The sequence below is a fragment of the Kryptolebias marmoratus genome, linkage group LG19, assembly GCF_001649575.2.
Source record: "Kryptolebias marmoratus isolate JLee-2015 linkage group LG19, ASM164957v2, whole genome shotgun sequence".
NCBI lineage: Eukaryota > Metazoa > Chordata > Actinopteri > Cyprinodontiformes > Rivulidae > Kryptolebias > Kryptolebias marmoratus.
Genome location: NC_051448.1, coordinates 10,294,414 through 10,320,520, shown reverse-complemented (window position 1 = coordinate 10,320,520; position 26,107 = coordinate 10,294,414). Strand labels below are relative to the sequence as shown.

General features: G+C 38.8%; 2 protein-coding genes and 1 long non-coding RNA gene across 7 annotated transcripts in view; 2 read left to right on the top strand and 1 right to left on the bottom strand.

Moving 5' to 3' along the window:
- Positions 1 to 424: 424 nt before the first annotated feature.
- Positions 425 to 24,670, bottom strand: ak9 (adenylate kinase 9). Of its 4 annotated transcripts, XM_037981511.1 has the most exons (50): positions 24,169 to 24,455; positions 23,800 to 23,863; positions 23,670 to 23,722; positions 23,486 to 23,582; positions 23,162 to 23,274; positions 22,849 to 23,001; positions 21,932 to 22,054; positions 21,605 to 21,679; positions 21,362 to 21,463; positions 21,056 to 21,195; positions 20,662 to 20,969; positions 20,535 to 20,555; positions 20,324 to 20,442; positions 19,967 to 20,114; positions 19,768 to 19,864; positions 19,605 to 19,669; positions 19,463 to 19,516; positions 19,083 to 19,277; positions 18,651 to 18,787; positions 18,311 to 18,511; positions 17,952 to 18,215; positions 17,737 to 17,858; positions 17,301 to 17,520; positions 17,130 to 17,198; positions 16,955 to 17,056; positions 11,585 to 11,699; positions 10,722 to 10,827; positions 10,336 to 10,472; positions 10,082 to 10,143; positions 9,801 to 9,881; positions 9,316 to 9,417; positions 9,079 to 9,198; positions 8,861 to 8,959; positions 8,530 to 8,676; positions 8,145 to 8,233; positions 7,888 to 8,052; positions 7,308 to 7,486; positions 6,984 to 7,185; positions 6,048 to 6,162; positions 5,504 to 5,664; positions 4,752 to 4,887; positions 4,421 to 4,501; positions 4,122 to 4,292; positions 3,583 to 3,720; positions 2,682 to 2,827; positions 2,371 to 2,496; positions 2,077 to 2,182; positions 1,743 to 1,895; positions 1,010 to 1,107; positions 425 to 814 (listed from the first exon to the last, which is right to left on the bottom strand). In XM_037981511.1, the coding sequence occupies exons 1-50, from the start codon at positions 24,283 to 24,285 to the stop codon at positions 721 to 723; spliced, it is 6,288 nt and encodes a 2,095-aa protein (XP_037837439.1). In that variant the 5' UTR covers positions 24,286 to 24,455; the 3' UTR covers positions 425 to 720. The 4 variants fall into 4 exon arrangements, with proteins under 4 accessions (XP_037837439.1, XP_017278824.1, XP_024863203.1 ...); XM_017423335.3 differs by lacking the exons at positions 425 to 814; positions 1,010 to 1,107; positions 1,743 to 1,895; ... (20 more) ...; positions 10,722 to 10,827; positions 11,585 to 11,699 and adding exons at positions 12,665 to 13,152; positions 13,303 to 13,417; positions 13,513 to 13,615; ... (6 more) ...; positions 15,464 to 15,680; positions 15,822 to 16,040 and having other exon boundaries at positions 16,844 to 17,056; positions 24,169 to 24,670; XM_025007435.2 differs by lacking the exons at positions 425 to 814; positions 1,010 to 1,107; positions 1,743 to 1,895; ... (20 more) ...; positions 10,722 to 10,827; positions 11,585 to 11,699 and adding exons at positions 12,665 to 13,152; positions 13,303 to 13,417; positions 13,513 to 13,615; ... (6 more) ...; positions 15,464 to 15,680; positions 15,822 to 16,040 and having other exon boundaries at positions 16,844 to 17,056; positions 17,737 to 17,855; positions 24,169 to 24,670.
- LOC119617980 lies at positions 12,034 to 19,072 on the top strand. The gene is made up of 4 exons (XR_005234501.1): positions 12,034 to 12,160; positions 14,576 to 14,767; positions 18,304 to 18,536; positions 18,671 to 19,072. It is a non-coding gene; the product is annotated as an uncharacterized LOC119617980 (long non-coding RNA).
- Positions 24,671 to 24,745: 75 nt separating the features above from the next.
- The window catches only part of fig4a (FIG4 phosphoinositide 5-phosphatase a), a 54,055-nt gene continuing 52,693 nt past the window's right edge, over positions 24,746 to 26,107 (top strand). The window contains exons 1-2 of one of the 2 annotated variants that reach the window (XM_037981512.1): positions 24,746 to 24,807; positions 25,080 to 25,174. In XM_037981512.1, the coding sequence (XP_037837440.1) occupies positions 25,112 to 25,174 (63 nt within the window). In that variant the 5' untranslated portion in view covers positions 24,746 to 24,807; positions 25,080 to 25,111. Of the gene's footprint in view, positions 24,953 to 25,079; positions 25,175 to 26,107 lie in introns of both variants that reach the window. The other variant, XM_017423173.3, reaches the window with a different exon arrangement.

The following is a 26,107-nucleotide window of genomic DNA, read 5'->3' as shown; positions in this document are numbered from 1 at the left end:
AGCACCTATCAGCTGGTTTTATTCTCATTTATGATCTAAAACTACAAAAATGATGGCAGAGATTACAGATATCTGATAGTTTTTGTTGCACAATGACAAGGGTAAGTTTCCTTACTTCAAAATGTGACATTGAAATGTTAAAAAAATATTACTGTTATATAAAATGATACTTTTTGTATCAGCAGCTGAAACAGAAGTAGGAATTCCTCTCATTTGTTTCCTTTTCTCAGTCTGTATCTGTAAGCTTTAAAACTTGTGTATGTTTGCAGTTTCATTACTACTACAGTAAAACTAAAGAATATATCATAAAGCAACTGACTCAAACATGTTGAAGTTTGAACGGTTTGATTTTAGAGCTATTAAAGCTTTTTGTTATGAACATCGTATGGTATCTGTGCCCTGTGTTGTACAAAGGTATTCAGTCTGAACTTATATCAGGTTTTATTTGTCTGAACATCAGAAAAAAATGAGGTATTATTGGAAAACTAAATGTAAGAGAAAATAAAATACAAAAAATGTTACACAAATCTGTTTTAGAACTTCTTTCAAACATCTTTAAACAATAATAACTATAAACTGTTTAAAAACAAACCTTGTCCAAAAAAAAAACGTCTCGACAACCGGAAAGTAAATTATTTGAACAAAGTAAATGCTGGACCTCAGGTCCACTGGATGAATAAATCCTTATTTAGTGCACCTTGGTTTCCTCCTTGTGAGGTATCACTGGTCCATGGTTTGACTCTGTGAGTTGTTTTGCCCACGGTCGGGATCTTTGAGTCGGAGGATGCGGAGGATGTTGCTCACAGGAAGAGAACTGAGGGAGGGGAAAAAAGCACCAGCGGATAGGACCTTTAATTTATATCTTTATTAGAACCTGAGCAGCTAAATCAAGTCCTTTAAACTACACTCCTATCAGTTACTCAAATTAAATCACTGTAATTAAGTCAGTAAAACGTGTGGTCTAAGGGAACTGATTCACAGACACAAACAGAAGCGTGTCAGCACTTACCTCATGTTTTGTGGAGTGAGGAAAATGAACTGTCTGTAGCGCTGACCATCAGCCACCTTCAGCATCATGTCCATTGAAATCCTCCTATTTATCATGTCCTAAAAGAACATAAAACCAAAGCAATGAATCTTTTTAAAGGCTTACAAAATGAAAAGAAAATCACAGAGAACACCTGGGGGGCCTGTGGGACAGAAAATGTGTCGTTCAGTGAGCCGTTAAGATTTGCAGGGAGAAAGTATGCAACACTTTCAGCTCAGATTAGTAGAAACCCTGTCTCCTGCTCTTTACTTCACCTTCGCCTCGAGCTGCGTTTACTGAACCTTGGAAACTGGGAGCTCAAAACTGTTTTTGCTTTTTCCTTTGATATCAACTCCAGATTCTCACCAAAAGTTAACACGTCCCCTGACTTGACAAAATATGTAGCAAATGATTTTCTACCAGCAATTTGTGTTGTCGCCCCCCCACGTCAGACATAAGTAAAAGAAATCTGGCAAATTTCCCATTTGTCACTGAAGGCAACATCAGGAGATTACCAGAAGTCGTCGTCACAAAACAGTTCGACATTTAAGCTTGATCAAACCGCAGAGCAAGGAAAAGCAGGTATTTGAGAAAATAAATAAAAGTAAAGAATTCTGTTTTTCAACGTTAGCCTTGAATTTAGTCAGATTCAAATATCCCCTCTCCTCTCTAAAGATAAATGTGTCAGACTGCAGTGTGGTCCGTGTCTCATTACCATGTAAACATCAAACTCGTCCAGACAGCGGAAAGGTGCTTCTGTGATGGCCCAAAGAGACAGAACGAAACAAACAGTGGAGAAGGAACGCTCTCCTCCGGACAGGGAGCGCATGTCGCTCAGGTCCGCTTTGTTTCCTTGGCCTGGCTGCACCTAAAACACAAGAGAAAAGAAAAAAATCCATGTTAGGTTGGAAGAATTCTTTCACTTATAAGAAGGAAAAAGCCTAAAACCTAATGCTGTTCTTTTATAGGCAAAAAAAAAAAAAAAAAAAGTTCAGCAGGTACTTTTTAAATACAAAAAATTGTGAAACGAATGAATTGAATGTTCTTACCGAGATGGTCAGGGTCTCATTTTTGTGGTCAAATGTCATTCTTCCACTGTAGCCCCTCTGAGCCAGCATGCTGTCAAAGTAATACTTACAGCGAGCTGACAGGAACCTGCAACAGAGGAAAAAGCACTAAATGAAAGCTTCTGGTGGAACACAAGGAGTCTAAAAAATAAAATAAAATAAAATAAGAATCTTTAATTTCTTTGGTAGCTTAGTAATCTTTTTCAAGTAAAAAGCTCGTCAGCTTTGCCATACAGAACTTGTTGCAGTTAAAATAACTGAGGATTAACCACCTACTTCCGGAGATCAGTGTAAACCTGGAGTCTGTGGCTCATGACGCTGTCCAGACTTTTGATGAAACTATTAAGGTTCTTCATTTGCTGCGACATGTTCTTGTAGCTCTCCAAAGCCTCACGGTATTGTCTTGATGTAAGAAAGAGACAAGTAAAAAAAAAAAAATAATAATAATAATAATAAGACAAGTTGGTATTCAGTTTGGTTGAAGTCTTGTAGCTTTTCAGAAGGAAAAAAAAAAAAACATGCACATGCCAATGCTTCCACGTAATATCTGGGGGGGTCACACATGTAAATTAAGTGAAGTAACAAACCTCACAACTTCCTCGCGGTCCCCCTGTTGTTCCTTTTGGGTTGCGATCTTCACTTTCAGGCGACTAATCTCACTGTCCAAACTCTTGGCTGATCGATGGACTTCAACTCGTTCTGGACAAATCTCAGTAGCCTTGGCCACAGACACCTGAGTGGAAAAAGAACGTTACGATTAAGAAAGACACCGTCTGCTTTCATGTTCCATGGGAAGGATTAGTTAAACCAATTCAGACTAATTTTAGACTGGGGCTGAAAAGTTATTTACATGTAATGAGAAGAACTGATGGAATGAGAGGCTAGAACATGATACAAGTTGTTGTGGTGGCAATATGCTACAGATTAGTTTTAAGGGACAAATAACTGCAAACACAAGTGGCTGACCACATCTTTATCTAAAGTCTCCTCTTCTCACATTTTTAAATCATACCCTCCTTACTTCTTCTCCTACTGGTGCTCTGCTGGAGCTGATGTGTTGCCTTGTGTTAATGTCAGACTCTCAGGTTACCCACATTCTGCTTGTTCAGTCTTTACCTGAAAGCTCTCCCCCTCACTAGAGACTTTAATCAGTCAGAATCAGTTCCTCCCAGCAGCTGATGGACTATTAAACTCTCACTATTACACCCTCTTCTCACTACACAAACTCCTTCAACATGCACATCAGTAATCCCTTTAGTCTATACTTCTATTTACACGTTTGCATATGGTGCACACTCTTTTGTATATTTGCATACTCTCTGTAAGTCGCAATTGCGTGAACCTTTGACAGTTTTTGTATTTTTTGAATGTATAAACAATTCAGAGTCTAATTTTATTCTGGAAATAATAAGATTTAGGATATGTTTTTTTCCCACCCACACCACCAAGCGACCCTCAGAAACTTTGTCAGAGTTCAGTTTGACAAACCTTTAGGTCATTCTCCTTGCTCTTAAGTTGGCCTTCAAGAGTTTGGATGTTGTTGAGATGAGCGCTGCGTTTCTCATCATAGTGTTTCTTGTGGTGTTTGCACTTCAACATTTCCTGGTCAGTTTTACTCAGTTCATCCTGCCAGGGGACAAAGCAGACAAAAACAAATTTAAACTTGTAATTAAAGTCATATTACTTTGGAGTGTATTTCTAATTTTTAAGTCTCACAGCAAGCCCTAATTTGAACCAGAGTGTTGCTCTAATCTCTGCTGCTGACAGAATAAATAAGACCTTCCCCTACCTGCTCACACTGTACAGTGTTTTCAACTGTGTCCACAAAGATGACTGATTTGTTGCCAGTTTGTTCAATTTTAAACACACACACTTGCACAAAAAAAGTGAGGTGAAAAGGTTTGGAAAGTGTGCCAACATAGTTCCTAACAGTTTAACCAAAGTGAGAGTAAAACTCTGCATTTAGAAACTATGGGAATAACTTTAGGTTTTGTGACTCAGAAGTTTTACTGAAGTCACAGCATTACCTTGACTGAATCAGCCTCCTCGGCGATGGTGTTAATGCAGTCTTTGTGCTGCTTGTATTCCTGCTCTGCCTTATCGTAGTCGGCCTTGAGGGCGGCCATCTGGGTTTTTGCGTCCTCGTACTCCGTGCGCTTAGATGAAATCTTTGCAGCAATCTCTTGAAGATCTTCCTCCTGTGATGAGTAAAAGACAACAGCACAGTCACTTAGGGCTCCTGTGGCAGCTGACTGCTCAGGTTTGAATACAGTTACAGTAAAAAGGTTTTTGTGAACATGGCAACACATGAGTGATGCATACTAACCAGAGGCTTGAGGTCCTCTGACTGAGGCTCCTCCACATTCTTGAGGTCTGTCAGCTCAAGCTCCAACTTTGTGGCTTTATCCTAGAACAAATACACAAACTTCATTATTATTCAATTCATTTCCCATCAAGAACTAATTATTTAATATTACAGTTTAATAATAAAATATGCTTACATTGTTAGAAGCACTAAACCCAAATGTTCTAAATGATCAAGACCCTATTAGTTATAAGCAAATAAATGTAATCTCTGACAAGTAAATATCACTAGTTGAAAAAACGTAGTTTTTACTTCAGTTACAAGTAAAGACGGTCTGAGAACAAAAACCTACTTTAATGTTTTTTTGCTCCGTGTGTGCTCTTCTCAGTAGCCCTTGATTCTGTTTGACGTCTTCTTCCAGTTTTCTCATTTGTTGCTGGAAACGAGCTTCCTGAGCCTTCTGGTTCTCCAGCTCCCTCTGTAAGTGCCTGTTCAAAAAAAAAAAAGAAAAAAGACAAGAACCAGAGAAAAAAAAAGAATCAGTGACAGTCAGGAAGTGTATTAGGAGTATGAACAAAAGCACAACCATATGAGAAAAAAGATCAGTTCATTTATTGTACGTCCAAACACCTGCAGTTTATTCATTCCAGCTTTTAGTTTGTTGTTATTATTATAGAAGCTGTTTTTTGATGCATTGCGATGCAAACATAAACAATTCTGAGAAGATTTAAAATAGTTAAAAATTGATTATTATAAGTTTTGTACGTTTCCACCTGGAGGAAAAAGAAGAAAAAGACAGCCATGACAGAGGATCATCGAACGACTGACGTCAAAGTTTCCTCCCAACATGAAAATGTGGATGAAATTACAAACTTCAGTGCAACTTTTATTCTGAAGGATTTGCGTTCAGCAGTTGAAAACTCAGTTTCCCACTTGGAGCCACAAGAGAGCCCGATCTTTTGTCAAACATACTGTGAACCTTTAGGCACCTCACCATTCGATTACAACTCAGAGGGCTGGAATGCAGTTATGAAACAATTCCAGGTGCGTCCTTCACAGAAGCTGTTATTTCAACAAGACGGCGCTTTAAGCTGAGACACTCACCTGATCTCTTCCTCGACATCTCCTGAAAGAAAGTTTGCTCTGCTCTGATCTGCAGTGAAGTTACGGTTGTTGAAGATCTGATCTCCGTCCTCGGAGAAGGCCTGGGTGCAGTTAGCGGGAGGATTTTTGCCCTGCATGACTCCTCGAGCCTCTGTGCGGTTCTTTCCATTCACAAACACACAAACAAATTCACAAAGAAGAAGAAAAAAATTTAAACATTAATGTAGTATTAACAGCTTTAAAAGAAAACCAAAAATGCATATATTTTATTTACATATTTGTACCGGTAGCTGTTAAACAGTCTGTCAAACTTTAAAAAAAAAAAGCCCTTTTCACCATTTTCACTGACCTGAAAATACAGACACTGAATACAAAATAAATACTGAATAAATGCCTCACAATGCTATTAAAACAGGTTTATAAATTACTCAACACAGTTGATGTGTGGATCAATCATCCAACAGACTTCGACTAATTTCATCATGTTTAAGAGTCATGTTTGGCTGTCAAACATGGAATCAGAGAGAAGTTTTTTTTTTTTCACCTTAATGAGCAGAATGCTCTCAATGCCCCTCTGATCGATGAGGCAGTTCGCAACAACTGGGTCCTCAATCTCGAGAGCTTGAAGCACAGAGGGATATTCAGGATGATTCACAGCCCTGACAGAAAAGACAAAACAAAACAGTGAAACAAAGATGGCCTCAGTCTTATTTTCATTTACCTTTGACTTAAATTAAGGTTAGTTAATAAGTTGTAACAGTTTAGCTATTGTCTTTGGGGTCAGATCTAAAGTTGCTGTGCGTCATCATCAATGTTCCCTCTGAAATAAACCTGTTTGCTGTCACTAAATCCTGCAGCCGGGTGGTCTCACAGACCATATATCATCCCTTCATCACATTACTGAGCCACAAAGACGGTTTACCTTTTCACATAAAGACCCCTTTAGCCCAGTTACTACCTCGTGTCGCGGCGTAAACAGCGCATCAACCCCTTGCTGCCTTGGTTCATTCAGAAATCACACTAAAGCAGCCAGAATGTGGCTAAATCCAGGCTTTAAGTGTTTTGTGAAAGTGCCTTTTGACCTACTGGCCCATTGTCCCAAGCTTGTCCCCCCCCCCTCACGTCAGTCTTCAAAAACACCAGAAAACGTCACGAGATCTGAAAACTCGCTAAATACGGTGACAAAGTCTCTAAACTGGCAACACAGCCCGCACCGGACCCGCCCTGCTCTGATTGGATAAAACTTTAACTCTGGTTTATTCTATTTGTTGAAAGCAGCACCAGTTTATTCTCTGTATCATCATTAGATTGGATGGCTTTAACGGCACCACAACAAAAAAAACACTTTTTTTTTTCTTTCTCCCTTTCTTATTTTTACAGATGTAGGATAGGAAATGTGTTCTGGCCATGTTACAAATCATGAAAATCTGTCTTTGCGATGGAGAACTTTAATCCCTTATTTTTATTTAGATGTTTTCACCTCCTCCTTGTATCGTGGACTTGTGTGAAGAAGTGGCTGGTGATGATGGTCGGCCTGTGGCCAGCAGGAAAAACTTTGGTCATGAGGTCCTTCAGCACCTTCTCATCGTTGTAGTTGTCACACGTGAAGGCTCTTATGAGGTTTTTAAGACATACTTCCACAGCCAAGGCCAGCCTGGGGTCCTTCAGACTAATAAGGTAACCTGGAGGAGGAGATCAATTTACATAAAACAAGAAAGCATTTCATATTTATCTGTTTCATCATCATATTTGATTTTTTGAATAACCTCTAAAATAGGAGTCAAAACTAGATACCAAGTCTTACCCAGAGGTCCTCGAGGTTTATGCTTAAACTGGCCTCTTTTGTGAGCTTCCTGGATGGCATTGAGCAGCGTGGGCATGTGCTCTCCAAAACGCCGAAGTCTGTTAGAGCGGCTACTCTCCATCGTCCGCAGTGTCCTCGTGTTGGTCTCAATTAATCTCTGGAGCTCTAGGTACTCTTTCCTGGAGATTAACAAGAAAGAGGTTTATTTATGATGGAAGCTATCACCACTTTAAATATTTCTAATCCAGACTGTAATGAACACATGAATCAGTGTTTCCTGAACTGGGTTTGTTTAGAACCCAAATGCTGATTTTGATCATTCCACAGCTCAGTGTCGGCTGTGAAAACATTTTAAAAATGCACATTTCTGATGCATTTTAAGTGCTGAACTCACTTAAACGCACTTATTTTTTTTCTTATCCAAATGTGCTAAACAATGAACTCCAACAAAACAAAACAAATTTACCCACACTCATAATAAAGATGGCAAATTTGTTTTTAAAGATACCAAGGAACCAACATTTACTGGTTCTGAATGCGTTAATAATCTCCCTTTAGTGCACCATGTCCATTTGCATACTTTATCCTTCCTTGCTCTTCTCTGGCGCGGCTGCATGCGTGTTGATACTGGTCAGTCTGCTGGCAGAGAGTGGAAATCTGATGTTTCAGGTTTTCCAGCTCAGTTTGAATCTGCTCCACACGCTCGGCCCTCGCCTGGCTTTCTGCACCTGTTGTCTGACTGATGCTACAAGGAAAAATGGATGTTTAAAAAAAAAAACAGAAAAAAAAACAGAAACAAAAAGCACTGGTTACCGCTAATGAAACATAACATCCTACCTCAGCTTGAGATCTTTGATACGCGAGGACAGCTGAACTTTGTCCTTTTCCAGGTCCCTGAGGTTTGTCCTGCACCTATGGACAGTGAGCTGGAGTCCACACACACGTAACATACAAAAATACATTAAAAATGAACATCAAATGTAGAAGTGAAAATAAGCTATCCCCTAAATAAATAACATGCATAAATAAAAGCATAATAAAACAGGGAATATGCTCTGTTATACATCCCTCAAAAGAAAATACTTTTAAATGAGACCATATGTGAAATATCCCTCTGCCCCCCAGTCTGGTACCTGGAAATATCACAAGAAATGTCAGGAAATGACACCTAAGCCTGACCTTAAAATCACCAATTTCACATGGGGTTTTTAAGCACTCTGACCTCGCAGGACTTGAAAAGTTTGTTGCATTTCTGGGCCTCAATCTTCAGTTCAGCAGATTTAGGTTGAAGTTCTTGGACTTGAACAGTAATTTCCTCCAACTGTTTCTGAATCTGTTTGTTGTACTTCTCTGCTTCCTCCACCTTATTCTGGGAAATGACAATAAAAAAGTACTATTAAAGGTCAGATAGGACAGCAGGGCTGCACACACACAAAAAAGGTCTTTATTAAGTAGATTTAATTATTGTTTATATCAAGAACACATGCACAGACGTGGTGAAAGATATCACTTTATATGACTAACATCTAAGTACTGGTATCATAATGTCATACCTTCCATTCATCCACCTTCTCATCGTATTTCTCTGTTGAACGCTTGTCTGACTGCAGCTTCACCCTCACTGGCTCCAACTCCTTCTCCTTCTCAGACACCTGAAACATTTATTTCACATTCATATCCATTTTAAATGACCTTCAATGACATATTGAACCACACCAGTTTCACAGGAGCCACGGAGAATGATAAGCACGCTGGTAAACTGCATACTGACCAATGCCCACGCCATTTGTTTCTGTAGTTCCTCCAGTTTTGTGTGCATTTCATCAACCGATGCCAAGCTCTTGTAACGTTCCTCTTTTTCCAGGTACTTTCGTTTCAAGTCTTTCAAGCACTAAAAAAACAAAACAAAAAAAAAAGCAAAAAGACATACAGTTTTTAGAAACGTCATTTGAAACGGTAAGGTTTAAATCTAGCTGAACATAAACACGTGAGTGAAACTACTCCTTACTTCACTGTTTTGCTCAACTTTATCCTCTGTGATGCTCTTTGTGGTTTTAATGTGAAAAAAGTCCTCTTTCATCTGCTCCAGTTGGGTGGCCTTCATAAAAAACTGCAAGAACAACAGAAGAAAAACTCTGAATCTGCTTGCATGTACTGTATATAAAAAATCCTCTAATTCTAAACATCAACAAGACTCTAAAGCCAGGCTAACAGCTTTGTAATTTACAAGAATGCTAATATGACTAGCAGACAAGCTAATTAAGCAGTTTAGTCCCATGTAGTCATGGAAAAAAAACATTAACTTGAGCTAAAACTTAACTAAAAGTTATTCCTCTGAGTATAATTCATGCATTTAGTATTAATAATGGAGCCAGACGAAATAAATGAATAAAACAAAATTCAATGTTCCACGCAGCAGCTGAGATATTTCAATACGCTGAAGTGTTCGGCTAACACTGCTGCCGGATTAAATGACAGCTATTTTAAACAGACCTTATATTTGTCCCCCTCTCCTTTAGAGTGCAGGAAGTATTTGCTCATCTCCTGAGTGAGAATTGAAACAGGATTGTTAACCTGCAGAAGAACACAGAAAAAAAATAAATAAATAAGTGCCCATCACAGGAACAAATGTAGCAAATCTTCTGTCAACCAAACTGGAACTAGTGGTGAAACAAAAAGACAATTTAACTTTTGAAATGGTTTGCTGTGATTTTATGGCATTCATGTTCAACTGATCCCTACTCTGTAACAGAGAAGACCAGCATGTGTCCTACCTGAATATTAAAATTGTCCAAGATTGAAATGAGCTCTTCCTTTTTGGTTGAAACAACCTGACCTATAAAAAGGAGAAAAAGTACATTTGTGAATCTTTTGACTTGTGGATATATTATAGCAACAACAGGGCATAACCTCTATTTGATATTGTAGCTGTACGTCTAAAAACAAACCGCACCCCAGCAAAGAGCTGTGGCTGAGTCCTCTCATACAAATAAAAACAAACAGTGAGTAACTCAAAAATCTTCTTTACCTGATGTACTTCTGAGTTTATAGGTTCTCAGCCCCTCTCGTGTTATTCTCAAGTCTATCATGATAGATGGACCGTACACCTCAGGTTTGTAAGCATCTCTTCCTTTGTTTCGCAGAGTGATTGATACATCTGCTGAACTGAGGAAACAGAAACACTCTTTAACTCTATCGCTGAAAATTGTTTGTTGAAGTGAGTTACTTTCAAAAGAAATACTTCATACAATTCTGCATTTAATATAGGGCATAAAAGTCTGACCATCAGGTACAACAGCAGCTCAAACATCCCCAATTTATAAAGCAAGGAAGCAAAAGGTTGCATCTTTGAAGAGGCCGATTTGAATCAAGAATACAAACAACATAAACAACACAAGACGCCCACTTGTTCACCTTTCTCCTTCTTTCACAAACCCCTTGAGGGACGATCCTCTGTTTGTAGTTTGTGCATTTCCTCCCAACGCAACTATGAGAGCTGTCAGAATGGCGCTCTTTCCACCTGTTCCAAGCAGTTTGCAGATGAAAAAAAAAGAAAAAAAAGAAAGGTGAGATAAAGGTTTTCCAGCTTTGTAGACACAGTGACTTGAAGTAACAGAACAGGTCCCCATACTTGTCTAGAAGGACAAGTTGTCAATTCAATCCCATATACCCTTCCCTACATGTAAATTAACTTCCAGAAACTTCCTGTTTGTTTTTAACGTTCGTTCCTACAGGGACAGGGAACAACGTAGTTGTGAGCAAACAGCCAAAGCTCCACATCTGCCCTACAGGTGCCGGAGGTTTCCTTTATACCAAACTTTGAGCCAAAATGCACACATAATTCTGTTTGTCTGAACAGAAAACGAGAGCGAGGACAGAAAGAGTTGTGGATTACAACACGTACATGACACTTGTTTGTACTACAGCCAATACACTGCGGTTTTGCAGGAATATGTTTTCAGCCTTTTGTGAGTTTGAGGTTATCAAAAGCATGCTAAGCTCCGTCATGTCACAATTTATTACATTTTTAACGTTTATATGACATCTTTTATAGGATTTACTAATACATATGAAAAAGTTTTTGCAGTAGATGTGATTGTGGCTGGATATGTTGCCCCCTTTTGTTTTAACAGATCCAAGTTATAAAGTAAGTAAATCTAAGTAAATCTGGGTCCTTGACCTCCAATTGCAAACTTCTTTAGAAGTGAATTAATAAATCTGTACTATGCTGATCGCCTTACCCAAGAATACTCCCACAGTTTCAAAGTTATACCTACTTCCATTGTTGCCAACAACAAAGTTGACATTGGAACCAAAAGCAAAAGGTCCGAGGAGCGAGTGGCACATGAAGTTCTTCAGTGTGATGCTCTCCACAATACCTGCATCACTAACCACTTCACCTGTACACTGGAACTACACAAAGAACTTATGTCAGTGACTGGGTTAGGGTTAGACACTGTAAAACCTTTAAGAATAACTAAGAACATTTGCCTACCCGTTTACTGAGAGCAGAACCCTCCCTGTGACGCTCAGTGGCGTTCGTTCCCTCCTCCTCGCCATCCGTCGAGGATGATCTGATTCGTTTGTTTGGGTTTTCTCCGGCGGTCGAGCTGCTTGTTCTCCGCTTCGCCATCTTGGTTGATGGGTCCACCCTCCCGACGACGACGCCCCTTTCAGCGGGCGAAAAACGAAACCGAAAGAATATGCAAACTGACGTTAGCATATAAACAGACTGTTAGCTGAGCTTTCGACAGACGGCCCAGATCCTGATGGGCTTCACTGGACTACTCAGAGCACCGGCTACAGAGAAAGACATCCTGAAGTTAACTGACAGTTAACGGAAGTTAACCGAAGTACGTTAACTGACTCTAACTGTAGGTTAGCCGTGACACAGAGGTAGCCTACCTAGCTAACTAACTCGCTACTTGCTCTTTAGAAAGTCAAACAGTTAGTGTGTAGCTGAGTGTATAATTGGTTAGCTTCACGTCGTTAGAGTTAACTGGATGAACTCGTAAGGGTAACCTGCAGGTATGGCTTCCTACCTGGTTGAAGTGGTTCAGCTCCCACCACCACAAACAGCTGAGCCGATGGAGAACCCGCATCGAATTCGCGCTATTTCCCGCGAAATATCGCGTGAATGAACGAGATTTCCGATTTGACAGCGTGGGGCTGTTTACCAAATGGAGCGAAGTTAGATGGAATTTTCTTTAGAAAAATTTTTAAAATAATCAATATAGGTAGTTTGCATTTTATCAGTTGACACACAGAAGATTACTGCGTCAAAACAAAAGTTGTGCCATAAAATATAAAAATAAAAAAATGAAAACTCAGTAGCACTGATTTATATTTGGTTTCCATTTAGTATATAAAAAGCCATATAATTATTGGTATTACTTCATTGTGCTGATGGACTGACATTTGATTATACAGTCATACATTTTATAAGGTTATTATTTTTTAATTCAGCCTGTATACAATAGTTTATAGACAGTAATGAAGAAGTGAATGCAAATATAGAACTGACACAGTTCCAAAACAACTCGTTCATTTTATATTTACATTGCATCACTGGTGTGGATATTATACCACCAGTTGAGAATTGTTGACAGGCTTTGCTGAAGAGAGCTAAACAAATGTAGCTACAGGAAATCATTTGCTCCTGGGACTCCCAGCACCAAGAATCTGTTCAGTTTAAAATTGAAATCTATGGGGCGTTCACCGGGCGGTCTGTAGGTCCCTCTCATTGCAGAACTCAGGTAGGGAATGAGCTCGCAGTTCTCTTCAAACAGGGCGAGCTTCTTTTTGTACATCTGGCGGTTAATGTCTGTGCTCTTCTGGTTGAAAGCTTAAAAAAATAGTAGGACAAAAATAAAAATCAGAATAAAAACCACAGAGTCACAAATACAAGTGGTAAAGTGAAAAGAGGCACATGAAATCTCTGCTCTCATGCTGATTGTGTAATTTTTATCTGCAGCAGCTGCGACAGGTTGCTAACCTTTTAAATAGAAGGCCACATAGAGCAGAGCTGATCTTTGAATGCTGAGAAAAGGGTACTTTGGTTTGAGAGTTCCAACAGCTGTCATGGCCTTAATCACTGCGACTGCCACTCCCTGAAAAATATCAATTTATCTCAAAGCAAAGCCAGTTTCACACTTAAAATATTGTATTACAAATTACAAATCACTAAGGTGGCATTCAGGTGTACCTGTTCCAGGTAGCCCAATGTTGGAAGGGAGGTGAGGGGAACAGGTTCAGGAAGAGGAGGAACTTTACTGGGCAGCTTCTGGTCCCAGTAGTTTTCAGGCATTCTAGTAAATGAGTTTTAATGAATAGCACAATTGTTTTCAAATTATATGTTTCAAGAAGAAAATCTAAAGCAAAGTAGGTCATATATTTTAAAATGAGTAAAGAAATACCTTAGAAACTGTTCTTGTTTCTGTTTTGTTTGAAAAACGTAGATTCTTTCTTTGTATTCCACCGCATATTCCATCTTTCCTCGAATCAGAGCTTCATATCTAAAGACAAATTAATTTTGGGGGCTCTGTGATGTGTTTTAAAAACATAGTGATCAGATACTTCTTAGTATTTTGAAATAGATAGATAATGGGGTTAAATTGTGTACCTCTGTTTCCCATCCTTGTAAGTGACAGGACAGAAGCCCTTCATTTCAGCCTCCTGGGGGAACTTGTTCTTCACCTGAATCTCAGTCAGCTTTCTTGGCAGCAGGACGGGTTGTGGGAGGGTGTGTGGGCAGCTGGGTGCCACAAATTGATCAGGAGTTGACAGGAACTTCTGTTGTTGAGTAAACACAAATCTTTTACTGTTTTTCCAGTCACTGACATTGTATATGCACATTAAATTCATGTACAAAACAAGCTATCTCGTAGTATGTATAAACAAGTCAAACTTGATGGAGATAACAGAAATCATAAGAACTTTCAGGACACTGACCTCTAGATGGTTTTTGCCACATAACTTGTAATATTGTCTCCTGTACTCTGCTGCATGAGTCAAGGCTGCATTATCCGAGCAGTCCACCAGATGGTGCTGCAGAGCCAGGCAGACAGGGCAGTACTGTCCAAACTCTCCAAGCCTACAGTCCAGCTCTTTGGGTGTGACGCACAACCTGTTGATGCAGGCAGCTTGCCCTGTTAAACAAATGTACACAGTGTTGGATTTAAAAGAATCAAATCAAACCAATAGATGGTATACCAGTATTTGCTGCAATAACTGTCAGAGGATCATTTACCGCTCTGTGTCCTTTCTAGGTAAGACTGGATATATGTCACGCTGATGCTGACTTCCTTCAAAATGTTGGTCCAGAGCCACCATTTGCTCTTTAAGCCATTAAGAATGAACCAGTTCTGATGTTGCTGCTGGTAGTAGTTCCTTATGTGCTCCACCTGCTTCTTATAAGAGGAAGTGCAACTATGGAGGATGTCGGAGCTGTCATGCATCAGGTAAGGCCTGTAATGATTGAAAAACAGGGTGATCTGATACATTTTGTTGCCTTGTATTTATGGTTGACATTAATGAGGGTTATCTTACTTATTGGGCTTCATCTTGTCTATAAAGCCTCTTTTTAGCACCTCCAGTGTGTCGAGTTTAAGCTCTACCACGAGCATGGGAATGATGCTGTGAGACCCCATCAGTTCAGCCTGCCCGAGGGTCACCGGAAAGCCATCCAAAACATACCTGAACCATTATTTAAACAAGGTGGAAATAGATATATCAGAGCTGTCCATATGCAGTCTTCTTCAATGTTGCAAGCAACAATGTGCTGCGTTTTTGTTGAAACACCAAAATAAATGAATTTATACAAGAGATAACAGATCAGCTTTAAGATGTAATTGTTATAAATCTAACAGGTTTGTGGTTTTACCCTTGAATCCTGCTGACTGAACTTAGGAGTGCCACCTCCAGACACCGAATGGCCAATTCATCAGGTACAACAAGACCCTGTGTGAGGTAGCTTCTCATCTGGTCCGCCAGATCAGTGTGTCCCTGATCGTTCAGCACCGTACGCATGACACCACCAATGGACAGCCGAGCCAAGCCATATTTTTGAGCAAACATCTTTGCCACTAAAAACACAAACATAAAAGCATCAACACTTCCAACAAGAGAAGCTTATTTCCAGCTGTTTTGTCTCCTACCTGTAGTTTTCCCAGATTTAGGAGGTCCAATGACAGCTACTTTTATAGGGAGTGTAGGAGTGGGCTTTGGTTGGCGAAGGTATTTTAAGGGGTTGAGCATAAATTGGTTGAGGTTCTCTTTTGATGCAAAGAAGTAGATATACCGACTGAGGAGGAGGGGAAACGTGGTGTTGAGAGGCCACTGCAGAGGCTGAATTGTGTCTCTGTTTTTGTATAGCTGTAAATCAAAGTTGAACACAAGTAAGGAAATTTAATGTAACAGAAAAATTTGCAGTGTCTTTGCTCAAAATGTCACTACAGAGCAGAAGACAAACTTACAGGCATTTCATTAGAGTGGCTATTTCTAAATCGCGCCCACCTGGATGGGGTCCCAGCAGCTGAAGGCACTGTGAAGCTTGTAGGAGGAGAGCAGCAGCTTCTGAGCGAGGCGGTACGAGATGGGCTGGCATGTCTGAAAAAGTGACTCCCTGTTGGCCAGCAGGGGCTGGATTTTCTGGAGCAGATGATTCTGAATGATTTGGAGCTTGCGGGATGCATTGATCACCATTTTGGGTATGTTATGTTCACTCAGCAGTTCCTAGTGATAAATTTAACACAGTACAGGCAGTATAACCACAGGAAACATGCAAGGACTTTAGGGAGTGAAACTTGTCCTACATGTGAAATAAGAAGTGGAAAAGAAATGATCAGTGTTTAAATGGAAAATGCTCTCTGAAGGAATAGTCAGATATTTTGAAGTGGGATTATATGAGAAGGTTATGAACATTTAATATCTTACCTGCTGTACACATCTCTTTGAACAACCTCAGTTTGGAGGAATAATGTTTAATTTTGACTGGGCTGGTGAGCTACCAGCTAGTCCAAGTTGGGCCAAAACCAAAGTTAATTTCTGCCATCTTAAACAACTTGATGTCAGTTCTATAGCAGTTGATGCAAAAGCTATTTTACAAAACTTTTACACCTTTGCCAGTGTTGCATTAATTATTCTGTCAGAAACGTAATAATATTCTTACAAAAAAATGTGTCAGGCTGCACTCTAATTGCTACAGCTCGTTGCTGTTGCCTCTACTTACTTGTACTTCTAACCAAGCAATGCAGAATTGTCTGTGATGTAAAGATTTTTAAAATATTATTTGCATAAACTTCTATGAAGTTTGTGAGCCTGGAATTTTAGAATGGCAGCCATCCATTTTGGTCTTGGCCTCGCTCAGACTGACCATTAGTTTGTCAATCAGGCCAAAATTAAACTTTATTTTTCCAATGTGACGTCATCTAAAGAGCTATCTATAACAACTAAGATGGTAATTGTTTCTAACCTTTTTACAGGACCACACTTTAAAAGATCTGAAGCATCAATTTAAATGATTTATATTTCTGTACCATCACAATTACAAGGTTGTTTTCATCATTTCCAAAACGCTCTTCTATTTCCATCTCCATTCTCTCAATCGCTGCGTCTTCGGTCTCATCATCTTCCCTCTCTTCATTATCATCTTCTGAGGGAAACTCCTCTCTTAGTATCTCCTCTATCTGGTCTTCTATGTTGTCTGCATCTTCATCTTCTTCATCATCTTCTTCCAGTTTATACCTAAACTATTTTATTAGCAGATAGTGAGTGAGGAGTTTATTAGAGGCAGATAAGATTATTCATAATTAGTTTGCTTACTTTCGCTTTGTCTTCTTTTGGCTCTTGCTCTGCCATGAGTTCTGCCCTTCTTTTAGAGATATTATCCTCCTATATCAAATAGGCAAAAAAAATATCTGTCAGGAAGTCAATGCGTTATAATGAAACTCGGGAAAAATTATAACAAATACTACAATCCCATCACTTTGTTACCAGATTCTTTTTGCGCAAATCACGCAAGAGTTTCAGTTGCTGGTCACGCTTATTGCAGAGCTCACGCCATTTGCCAAGGTAGGTTGGCAACAGGCGCTTCTGAACGTTGGTAACACCCACTTCTATGACTATGACTACATCGGGGAAAAGCTGTCTGTCCAGCAAATACTGGACCTGCTCGGGATGATGAGGGAAACCCTCCAAGATAAACCCTGTGGACCTGCAAGGTAGAATGTATAAAAAAATTTAAAAAACCTTTTCAGGTGTTCACAAACAGCCTCAGTAATCATTTACCATTTTTCAATCATTTCTGAGTATTAATGTTGTCTCTTGTATCTAAAAATCACTAAACCTAACAGTCACAGACAGAAATGAACCCACTCAAAAAAGATTTGATGTTTTTCTTTAAAAAGTGCAAGATGAGGTATATAACTACATGTATGGTTCTTGCTTCCAGTAAGGTGTGATGACCATATCCAGAATCTCTGGACTCAGTGAATCTCCACTAGATAGGTAGGCTTTGATGGCCATTTCTTCTTCAGTCATAGACACATCCTGCTGCAGACACAAAAATAAATGAGCAAAGCAAAAAGTTGCATTAAAACTAAGCAGAGGTACAAATTTTTTTTTAAAATAACCACTGAAGCTGACCTCCGAGTCATTCATGCTGTCAGAGTTATCTGCCATTTCCTCCATGGTTTCCTTTATTAGGACCTCCAGGTCCTTAGAATCCTCCTCCAGAGACATGACCTCATCAGCACAGGGAATCCTTTTCTTTGTCTTGGCTATGAGCAACATTTGAAGCAGCTCTCGGAACTGTATATGGAACAGTCCCAGCTTCTGTGCGAGCCATTCGCCAAGAGTTGACTTGCCTGACCCTCTGACTCCCAGCAAAACCATTCTCAAGGCAGGAGGCTGCAAACAGAAGAGGAATAAGGAACATGCGAGTGAATTTCTACTCGTGTGACGACTTCACAGCTTCTTCTTTCTGTTTTTCTGTCAGCATGTACCTGAAGGGGCTCAGCCTGTGCGACAAACTGAGCAGGGTTGTGAAGGAAGGAGTCTCTGGAGTCCAGGCTGGAGAAGTAGAAAGTCCTCTCGCGATATTTGGCAGCAATTTCATCTGTGCACGGCCACAGGACATTGGAGTTTTTTAGGGCGACAGGACAGAAATGCTTGGTATCGCCTAACAATCGTTTGGCTGTTTCCTCCTGTGTTGGGAAATCAAAGTAGTTGGTAAAAGTTTATTATTATTTTTCATTAAAACATAAGATTTACATCTTTATAATTATCAGCTGGAAACAAGTTTATAGCGTTAGTTTAAGTCAAAAGACTTGTCTGTTTACTAACTTCATCCTCTTCCTCTTCAGCATAATTATCACTCCTGTCTTCCTCCACTCCTTCGAATGCCTGTAAAGCCTCAGCATCTTCAGCTTCCTCATCCAGGTCAAAAGAACACAGTTCCCAGGCCACGTACTGAAATGGTTCTGATGATCACACATGTAAGCAAAATTATCTGGAACATAACTTCTGTCCACCAAGAATGTCAAATGTCAAACAAAATCTTCGAGTGCCACATTCAGTTAAAAAGAAATGACATCCCAATTCTGGGAAAATAATGAATTGGGATAAACTGACATTTAATAAAGTTTGTCAAACAATTTTTACATCAACAATCATGCCTTTTAAAATATGTCCAAATAAATTGACATAATTTACAAAAACTGTTTGCCTCAATGACTAAAAAAAACACGTTTTTTTGGAAGTTTTTTTTTAACTCACTCTCCATCTGTTGGATCATTTCTTGAAGCAGGTTCTCGGGGCTTTTGCCGCCAATCTCCAGGACGCAGTGGTTGTCAGGTAAAGCAGCTCGCATCTGATCCAATTCCCCCTCAAACTGCTGCATCTGCAGTTTATGCTCCTTCATCTCTGGGACGTCTGGATAGCCCAGCTCCAAATCGTCCTGCGGCGCCACAGCTTCAGCCACACAGAGTGAAAGAGACCAAACTTTTATTAGTTTCCATTTTAATACAACAAGCAGATTAGGGTAAGCAAGTACTGCATAAGACATAGTTTACTTTTTTACCTTTTTTGCTTTGAAAACATTTAAATTGCTGATCAAACCCTTGGGAAATCCAGTTTACACTGCCCAAATGACTCACCTTTTTGATTTAATGTGTCAGGATCTGCAGAACTGATGTCACTAGATTGATCTTCTGATAATGAAAATATTGTAATAAAAACATTAAATCAGTTTACTTGCTGTAGTAATGCATGGAGTTGTAAGCTGTTTTATAGTAATACCATCAGTCTCCTCAGTAACTGTATCTAGAGTTGACTTTGCCTCTGATTGCTCCTCATTTTGCTTTCTAAATTGGAGAAAAATTAAGCACAACAGGAAAATGCTAAAACCATTTAAATATGACACTGCAAAATCTTAAAAACCCTTCAGTGAGTCTGAACTTACAAGCTTTGTTTTATCCTCTGAGCCATTTCATCCTGGAGCCTCTCCTTGATGGCTTTGTTCACACTTTCCTTATCCATCTCATAGATTCTTGTCAAAACTGCTTAAAACAAAGTGCAATGAAGTGGTTAAAGCAGGTGCCAACACAGCATGAGCAATGACAAAAAAAATGAATCCTAAGTTTAAAAATTGATGCCATTACTCTGATGTCTGTTACTGTCTCGGAGAGAGAAAATGATATCTGGCAGGATTCCAGCTTCCTGTAAGGCCTCCATTTGGGAAATGTTGATGGGAAAGTTGTCAAGCACCCACCCGGTCCGGGCCTTGGCATCAGAGTCCAACTCTTCAATCTGTAACATCAACTGTGTCATTCTTTCATTCATCTAACCACTGACGTCATGCTTACGGTGTTTTATGAACACGAGTTAATGTTATTTCTCCAAACTGGGCTCATTCAAAGAGCTATTTACATCAGGTAAGATATTGATTGTTTGTAACAAACCTCCACTGAACTATCTCTTTAAAGCTTTATATGCCATGTTTCAAAATTTTGACAAACCTCTTTTATATGCTTCTCCAGCACGCCAACATACAGGTCAGAACCAGGTGTGCTCAATTGTTTAGCTTCCTCCACGGCTTGAAGCACCATGGCCTTTACTTCTGGGTGATCCTCTGTCACTGAGAAGAGCAGGAACCATGTTCTCAGATATACAATATGCTGCCCAGTGACCTCAAACTCACTGCAATACATATAGATATGTACATCTTACCTTCTGCAGAGCTGGTTTTATCTGTTTAAATCAAGGGTAAAAACATTAACTAAAGGTGACAGGATGACTCCCAGTTTACAACATGTACTCATTAGAAATTCGCCCCACTTGCCCAAATTTTCTTTACCGTCTTGCTTCATCTGCAGCTTGATTTTCTCTACAGCAGCCTGCGTTGTGTCCTTTCTGATTTTGTCCAGCTTTTCCTGTTCGGCCTTGGATAGAACTGGCTGTGACAGCTCCTCCACGTCGAGCACCACAGCACCATAGTGCTGAGCAAGAAGCCTACACATGGTGCTCTTCCCAGCCCGACGAGGCCCAACGATGGACACTTTGCAGGGGGGTCTGGGCATCGGAGGGAGCAAGTACCGTCTGGGGTTCGTAACAAACTTACGGTAGGCCTCCTGAGATGAAAGGATGTACAGCTTGTCCTGGAAACTGTACAACGTTCGAGACGAGAGTCGTTTTTACCCTGTTGCAGCTTCTACAGAGAATAAAATGCTAATGTGCCGACGAGAACTTACCCCACAGAAAACTCCGGTTTGCCAGGAAAAATCTTGCCCTCCTTCAGCGCGACAGGACAAGTTCGGCCCCAGCGGCTCCTTCTCCACCGAAAACCAGGAGCCACAGTCCTGGAGGAAGACATAATTCTCAGAAGGTCGTCCTGTTGAGCAGATGAAGAACTCATTAAGGGAATGTTTACAGTGTCCACCATCGTATTCCCATTTATTTGTGCATTAGTATTATATTTGCATTTATAGCTTAAAAGTTGTATAGTACTTTTGCATTTATAGAAATGGTTTTGAAGTAAATTTTAAAGCTGTCCAGACCGTGTCAATGCTCTCTGGCAGCTCTTCATCATCAGGGTGGTGGAGGGGAACAGGAACGGAGACGCGCTTTAAAGCCATAGAAACAAGCCGGGTCATCACAGACTAAAAGTAAATGTAGCAATAAACCAAAATCAGTCCACAGAACCCAACAAGTACTCCTGTCAGCCATTTAAAACAACACTACATAAAAACCTGAATAACTGCTTCATGAATTAGAGTCCTTTTTTTTGTTTTTGTGTTTACCAAATGTAGCTCTTCAGGTGTATTGTTTCCATCGAGCTCCAACAGGTAGAGGGGGTTGTGCTCTGTCATGTAGTCCTAAAAAACAACAAGTGCCTTTGTTAATATTCAGTGGTGCGATTCTGATGAAACTCATAGATTAAATCCCTCACAACACACCGTGTTAAAACAATTTATTATTTAGGTTTTAGCTTTTTTAAATATTGCTGATTTGATTTAGATTCCACAGTAAGCATCTAAAGATTCTGAAACTGTCTTTTGAGCCCTATTTATGTACTTTTTTCTACGGTGCCCACACTATTCACAATAATAAAGGGCAGGGCGTCTTACCTCTAGTGGTCTTACCAGTGTGTCTTTGTACATGTTGATTCTGATGGAGGCATTTCTGGGCAGGTTTTCTGGTGTCCACACCATCTGGTCAATGATATCCTGTTGAAGCTCCTTCTCCTCATCCTAGAAAAAAAAAAAAGTAGTGAAAAGATAAATGATTGCTTGGCAGCTTTCTCATTTAACATGTAAAATCTGTTGTGTAAATACATATACAGTATAACTTGTGAAACCACATTTAGCTATTTTAGATATAGGTTGTCAGAGACGCGGATTTAATTTATACATAAAAAGCTGCAAATATGAAGGCAGATTGTTCAGGGACTCCTGTAGCACTTTTTACATTATTCTTTATGTTTACATCCTATTTGAAATATGCTAGTGATTCTGTTTTTTGTACTCATTTGTGTGTTTGTACATTTTAATATGATTCACATATTTTCAATACCAAAGAAAATGCTACACTATTCAGTTTAATGCGACAGAAAATCTAAGTGATACAGTGAGAACAGTGTTTTGCTGGCTGTATAAAACCTAAAAACAAGCAAACATAAAATCAATCAATAATTTATTGCATCTCAAATATGAGCAAAAGTCAGTGATGTTTGTAAAAATCTTCTTTCATCCAAATAGTCAGTGTTAGAATGAGTTCTTACAAAAACACATGTAATGTCCATTTTCTGCAAATATCTTCTAATTGTAAAAAACTAACACATCTTATATAAAAAAGATGTATTTATATATATATAAAGAGTGCTTGAACAGAAAATTAGGAGCATTTTTTGTCCAGTTAAAAACAAGAAGGAACAGTACAACAAGAAGAGTTGGTTTGTGTTTTTAAGAAGCAAAAGCAGGAAGAATTTGGACAAGAATTTGTGTATTTGTGGATAATAAGTGATAAGATGTTTCACTTTGAGTACCTGATCGTCTTCCTCCTCCTCCTCCTCCACCTCCTGGTCCTTGTTCTCCTCCTTCTTGCTGAACTTTTTCCACTCCTCTGTGCTGTACAGCTGCCCTGTCACTGGGTGCTGCTTCAGACCTGACAGCCTTTGGACCAGGTCCTTGTCTGCACACTGGTGAAGGACAGGGTCATCTTACAAATAAAATTAATCACACAAACTAAAAAATGTTTGCTTTGATACTGATTATTTCTTACTTAAAACAACAAAAACTAAAAAAATTGCAAAAACTATACACATTTTACAACTTTTACCATTAAAATATTAGAATAACCTTGATATTAATGATGAAATTCGGTGATAATTTCAAATTCTTGATCAGTTCAATCTGATCAGGGATCTTTAGGCACTCCTCCGACAAGCATGGCAGGCAGCTCAGTACATAACCTGTATACAAAAAAGCAAATGAAGTGGCAGAATCTATACTTTTTAAGACTGATTGCTCTGCTATTAGTGTAAAGACATTTATTTAACTCATTCTGGTTATCAATTCTGTTAAATTAACTGCAATCAAGCTCTTCAAACATCACATGGGGATCATTTTCTGTACAACTGATTACAGTAAAGTCTTTTTAGATAGTCTAGATACATCGTTTACCGTAGTGCTCAATATCGGGTGAGTTGAGCCTGGCAAGAATCAACTGCAGCACTAAATCTTCAGGTATACTTTGCCCCTCAGATAAGATACTCAGGAGCTGAAATGTGTATAATAATATGAGGACTACAAGAAAAACATAACAGAACAAGGATTTCTGTGAAATGATACAACAAGATTTACTCACCTCTAGGCCTTCCTTAGTTTGGTTTTTTATGTGCATGTTGAGCAAATCGGTATCTGTAGGATTATGAAAACAGAACTATTTAAACTGATGTGCATTATAAAAAAAATAATAAAAAAACACATGTACTTACCATCAATTAGAATACATTTCCAAGATTCCGATATGTTTTTGGCCAAGGTGGTTTTACCAACACCCTGTAGCAAAAAAGACAAAGAGTTCAAGTTTTATTTTTCTTACTTTTTATTCTGTTGTCTTACTTTTAGTTGTGCCACTTGTTCTCCTATTATGAAATTATTGCAGAGCTAAAGTTTGACTATACAGTTTCAGTCTATGTTTATAGTTTTTCGGCTTTGTTACACAGTCAGTATTAATCTGTAAACTCAATATTTTAAAAAAGTAGCCTTCTCAAACAGAATACATTTTACCTGAAGACCTTTTTCACAGACTTTATATTGAATAATTAGGTACTTATGGAAATCTAATATGTGTGTAGTCTTACCGGTCTTCCAAGTATGATGAAGCAGGTAGGTTTAGCCAGAAGTGTGTCCCTCTCAGCCTCATCTTCGAATAAATTGTCCACCAAACCGTCCACTTCAGCTTGTCCAACGTCCGCCATTACTGGATCAAAACTGACACCTACCTTTCTTTCTTTAGCTGGGTTATCTAACCAACTTCAAACCATTAATTACAGTTCTGCTTGTCCTAAGTATACATTTTTTGTATTTCTTTTAGTCCAGTTAACTCGGTATTAAAGATATAGTGAATAAACAAGCATCGACGACATCGGCCTAGTTTGACGGGAACCTTGTTGCTATAGCAACCTACAAACTCTAACGCCTGACCAGCATAAGGCTAATTAGCCTTATGCCAATTAGCCTTGCCTTTACATAAAAAAACTGTACTGTGAGTTTATTTTTTAAAACTGAACTTTTTTTGAACACTTAAATGCGCTCTCAGATGGAAAAAACATACAAACATAAATGTGAAGACAAAACGTGAGCACTTTTTTAATCGCGTTTTTTTAATGCTTGGTCTTTTTGACTTAGCGAGACACCGTATCAGCTGATAACCCGTCCATGACAGTCACCTGACTGCAGTGAATTTATCTTGCATGTTCCTGAATGCTAACCAAGCAGACGTAAATAGACCTATTTAAATAAACAATTGGTTAGAAATGTTAAAAAAACAAAAACAAAAGGCGTTTATTTGCTAGCGGACATGCTAATTATAGTGGCGCGAATCCGTTTAAGTCATTGCAGCTAGGTAGCTGGCTAGTTTTACTGGTGAGTAGCTTAGCTAGTTTTATCCTGAGTTTCAAGAATGTAAGAATTAATTGAGCACAGTTTCTATGTTTCGCGCTTACAATGTAAAGTTTTTGATTCGCATATTATATTTACATTTGCCCTGCAGCTCTTGTGTTGTCTGAGAATAAGGCAGTAAATATGCCTCAGGCTGCGGCTACCATCAGTGGGATCCAGAAGATGGTTCTGTATGAAACCAGAGCAGTAAGTCCAAAACTGTCATTATCACTGTCACAATACACTTTTTAAAAGTCTTATTAAACTGTCCAAAGAAGGGCACACCAACTATCAGTCGGTTCATGTAATTTTCCATCACGTTTGCTGGTGAACTTTAGTTTTTACAATTTGAACAATAATTCACAACACATGAAGATAGTTAATATTAAAACAACAAACAATATCATCAGACCTTATTTGGAAAAAAGTGATTCAAAATTCCAGCAACTTTATTGTGCAAATAGGAGAATTATCATTCATCCCATGAGTTAAGTATCTTCTGTATGACAAAACAGAAATAAAAGAAAAAAAAATTGTTGCCTTGAACACATAAGACTAAAAATGACAAAAAAGGAAAAAAAAAACAAAAAAACAACTTTTGTTATAGCAAGGACAAAATGACAATAAAGTTTAGTTTTATTAAAGTAGAATTTAAAGAAATGTCAAAGCAGCTTGAATGTGTGGGTTATATTTGTACGACATCAAGTGTTTTTAAGTTTTTATACAGTTTGTAAGTAAATGAAGATATGCCAGAAATTCTGTAATGCATGTTAAAAGCTAGTTTGAAGTAATTGGTGTCCAAAATGTATTAACACACGACTGGCACAAATTAGAGCGAAATTAACTAGCAGTGATCATCAGTCGATAAAGGGATTTTTTTAGATTTCCCAATGGCAGGATGCTGATTTTTCTGATAACATTTATGTAAGCCATGTTTAATCCATAATGTTTACATTAAAATTAACAGTCATGTATTTCATTATAAAGGTGAAAAGCTGTAGCTGCTGTGCTGAGACTTTGAGTACTTGTTATTAAACACTAGATGGCAGCAAAGGTTTGGCTGGAAAAATCGGTATATGGCTTTTGTGAAATTAGTTTGAATGTTATTTTTTAAAAACAAACTTCACTAAAATGAACTCA

Bases quoted from the DNA above. Each gene is read 5' to 3' on its own strand.
- ak9 (XM_037981511.1), bottom strand. From the start codon at position 24,285: ATGGCGGACGTTGGACAAGCTGAAGTGGACGGTTTGGTGGACAATTTA. The intron at 20,443-20,534 runs GTAAGATGTACA...TGCTCTTCTCAG, and splicing joins TAAAACCAGCTCTGCAGAAG to TGACAGAGGATCACCCAGAA. The intron at 10,828-11,584 runs GTAGGTATAACT...TGCTTGGAACAG, and splicing joins TGTTGTTGGCAACAATGGAA to GTGGAAAGAGCGCCATTCTG.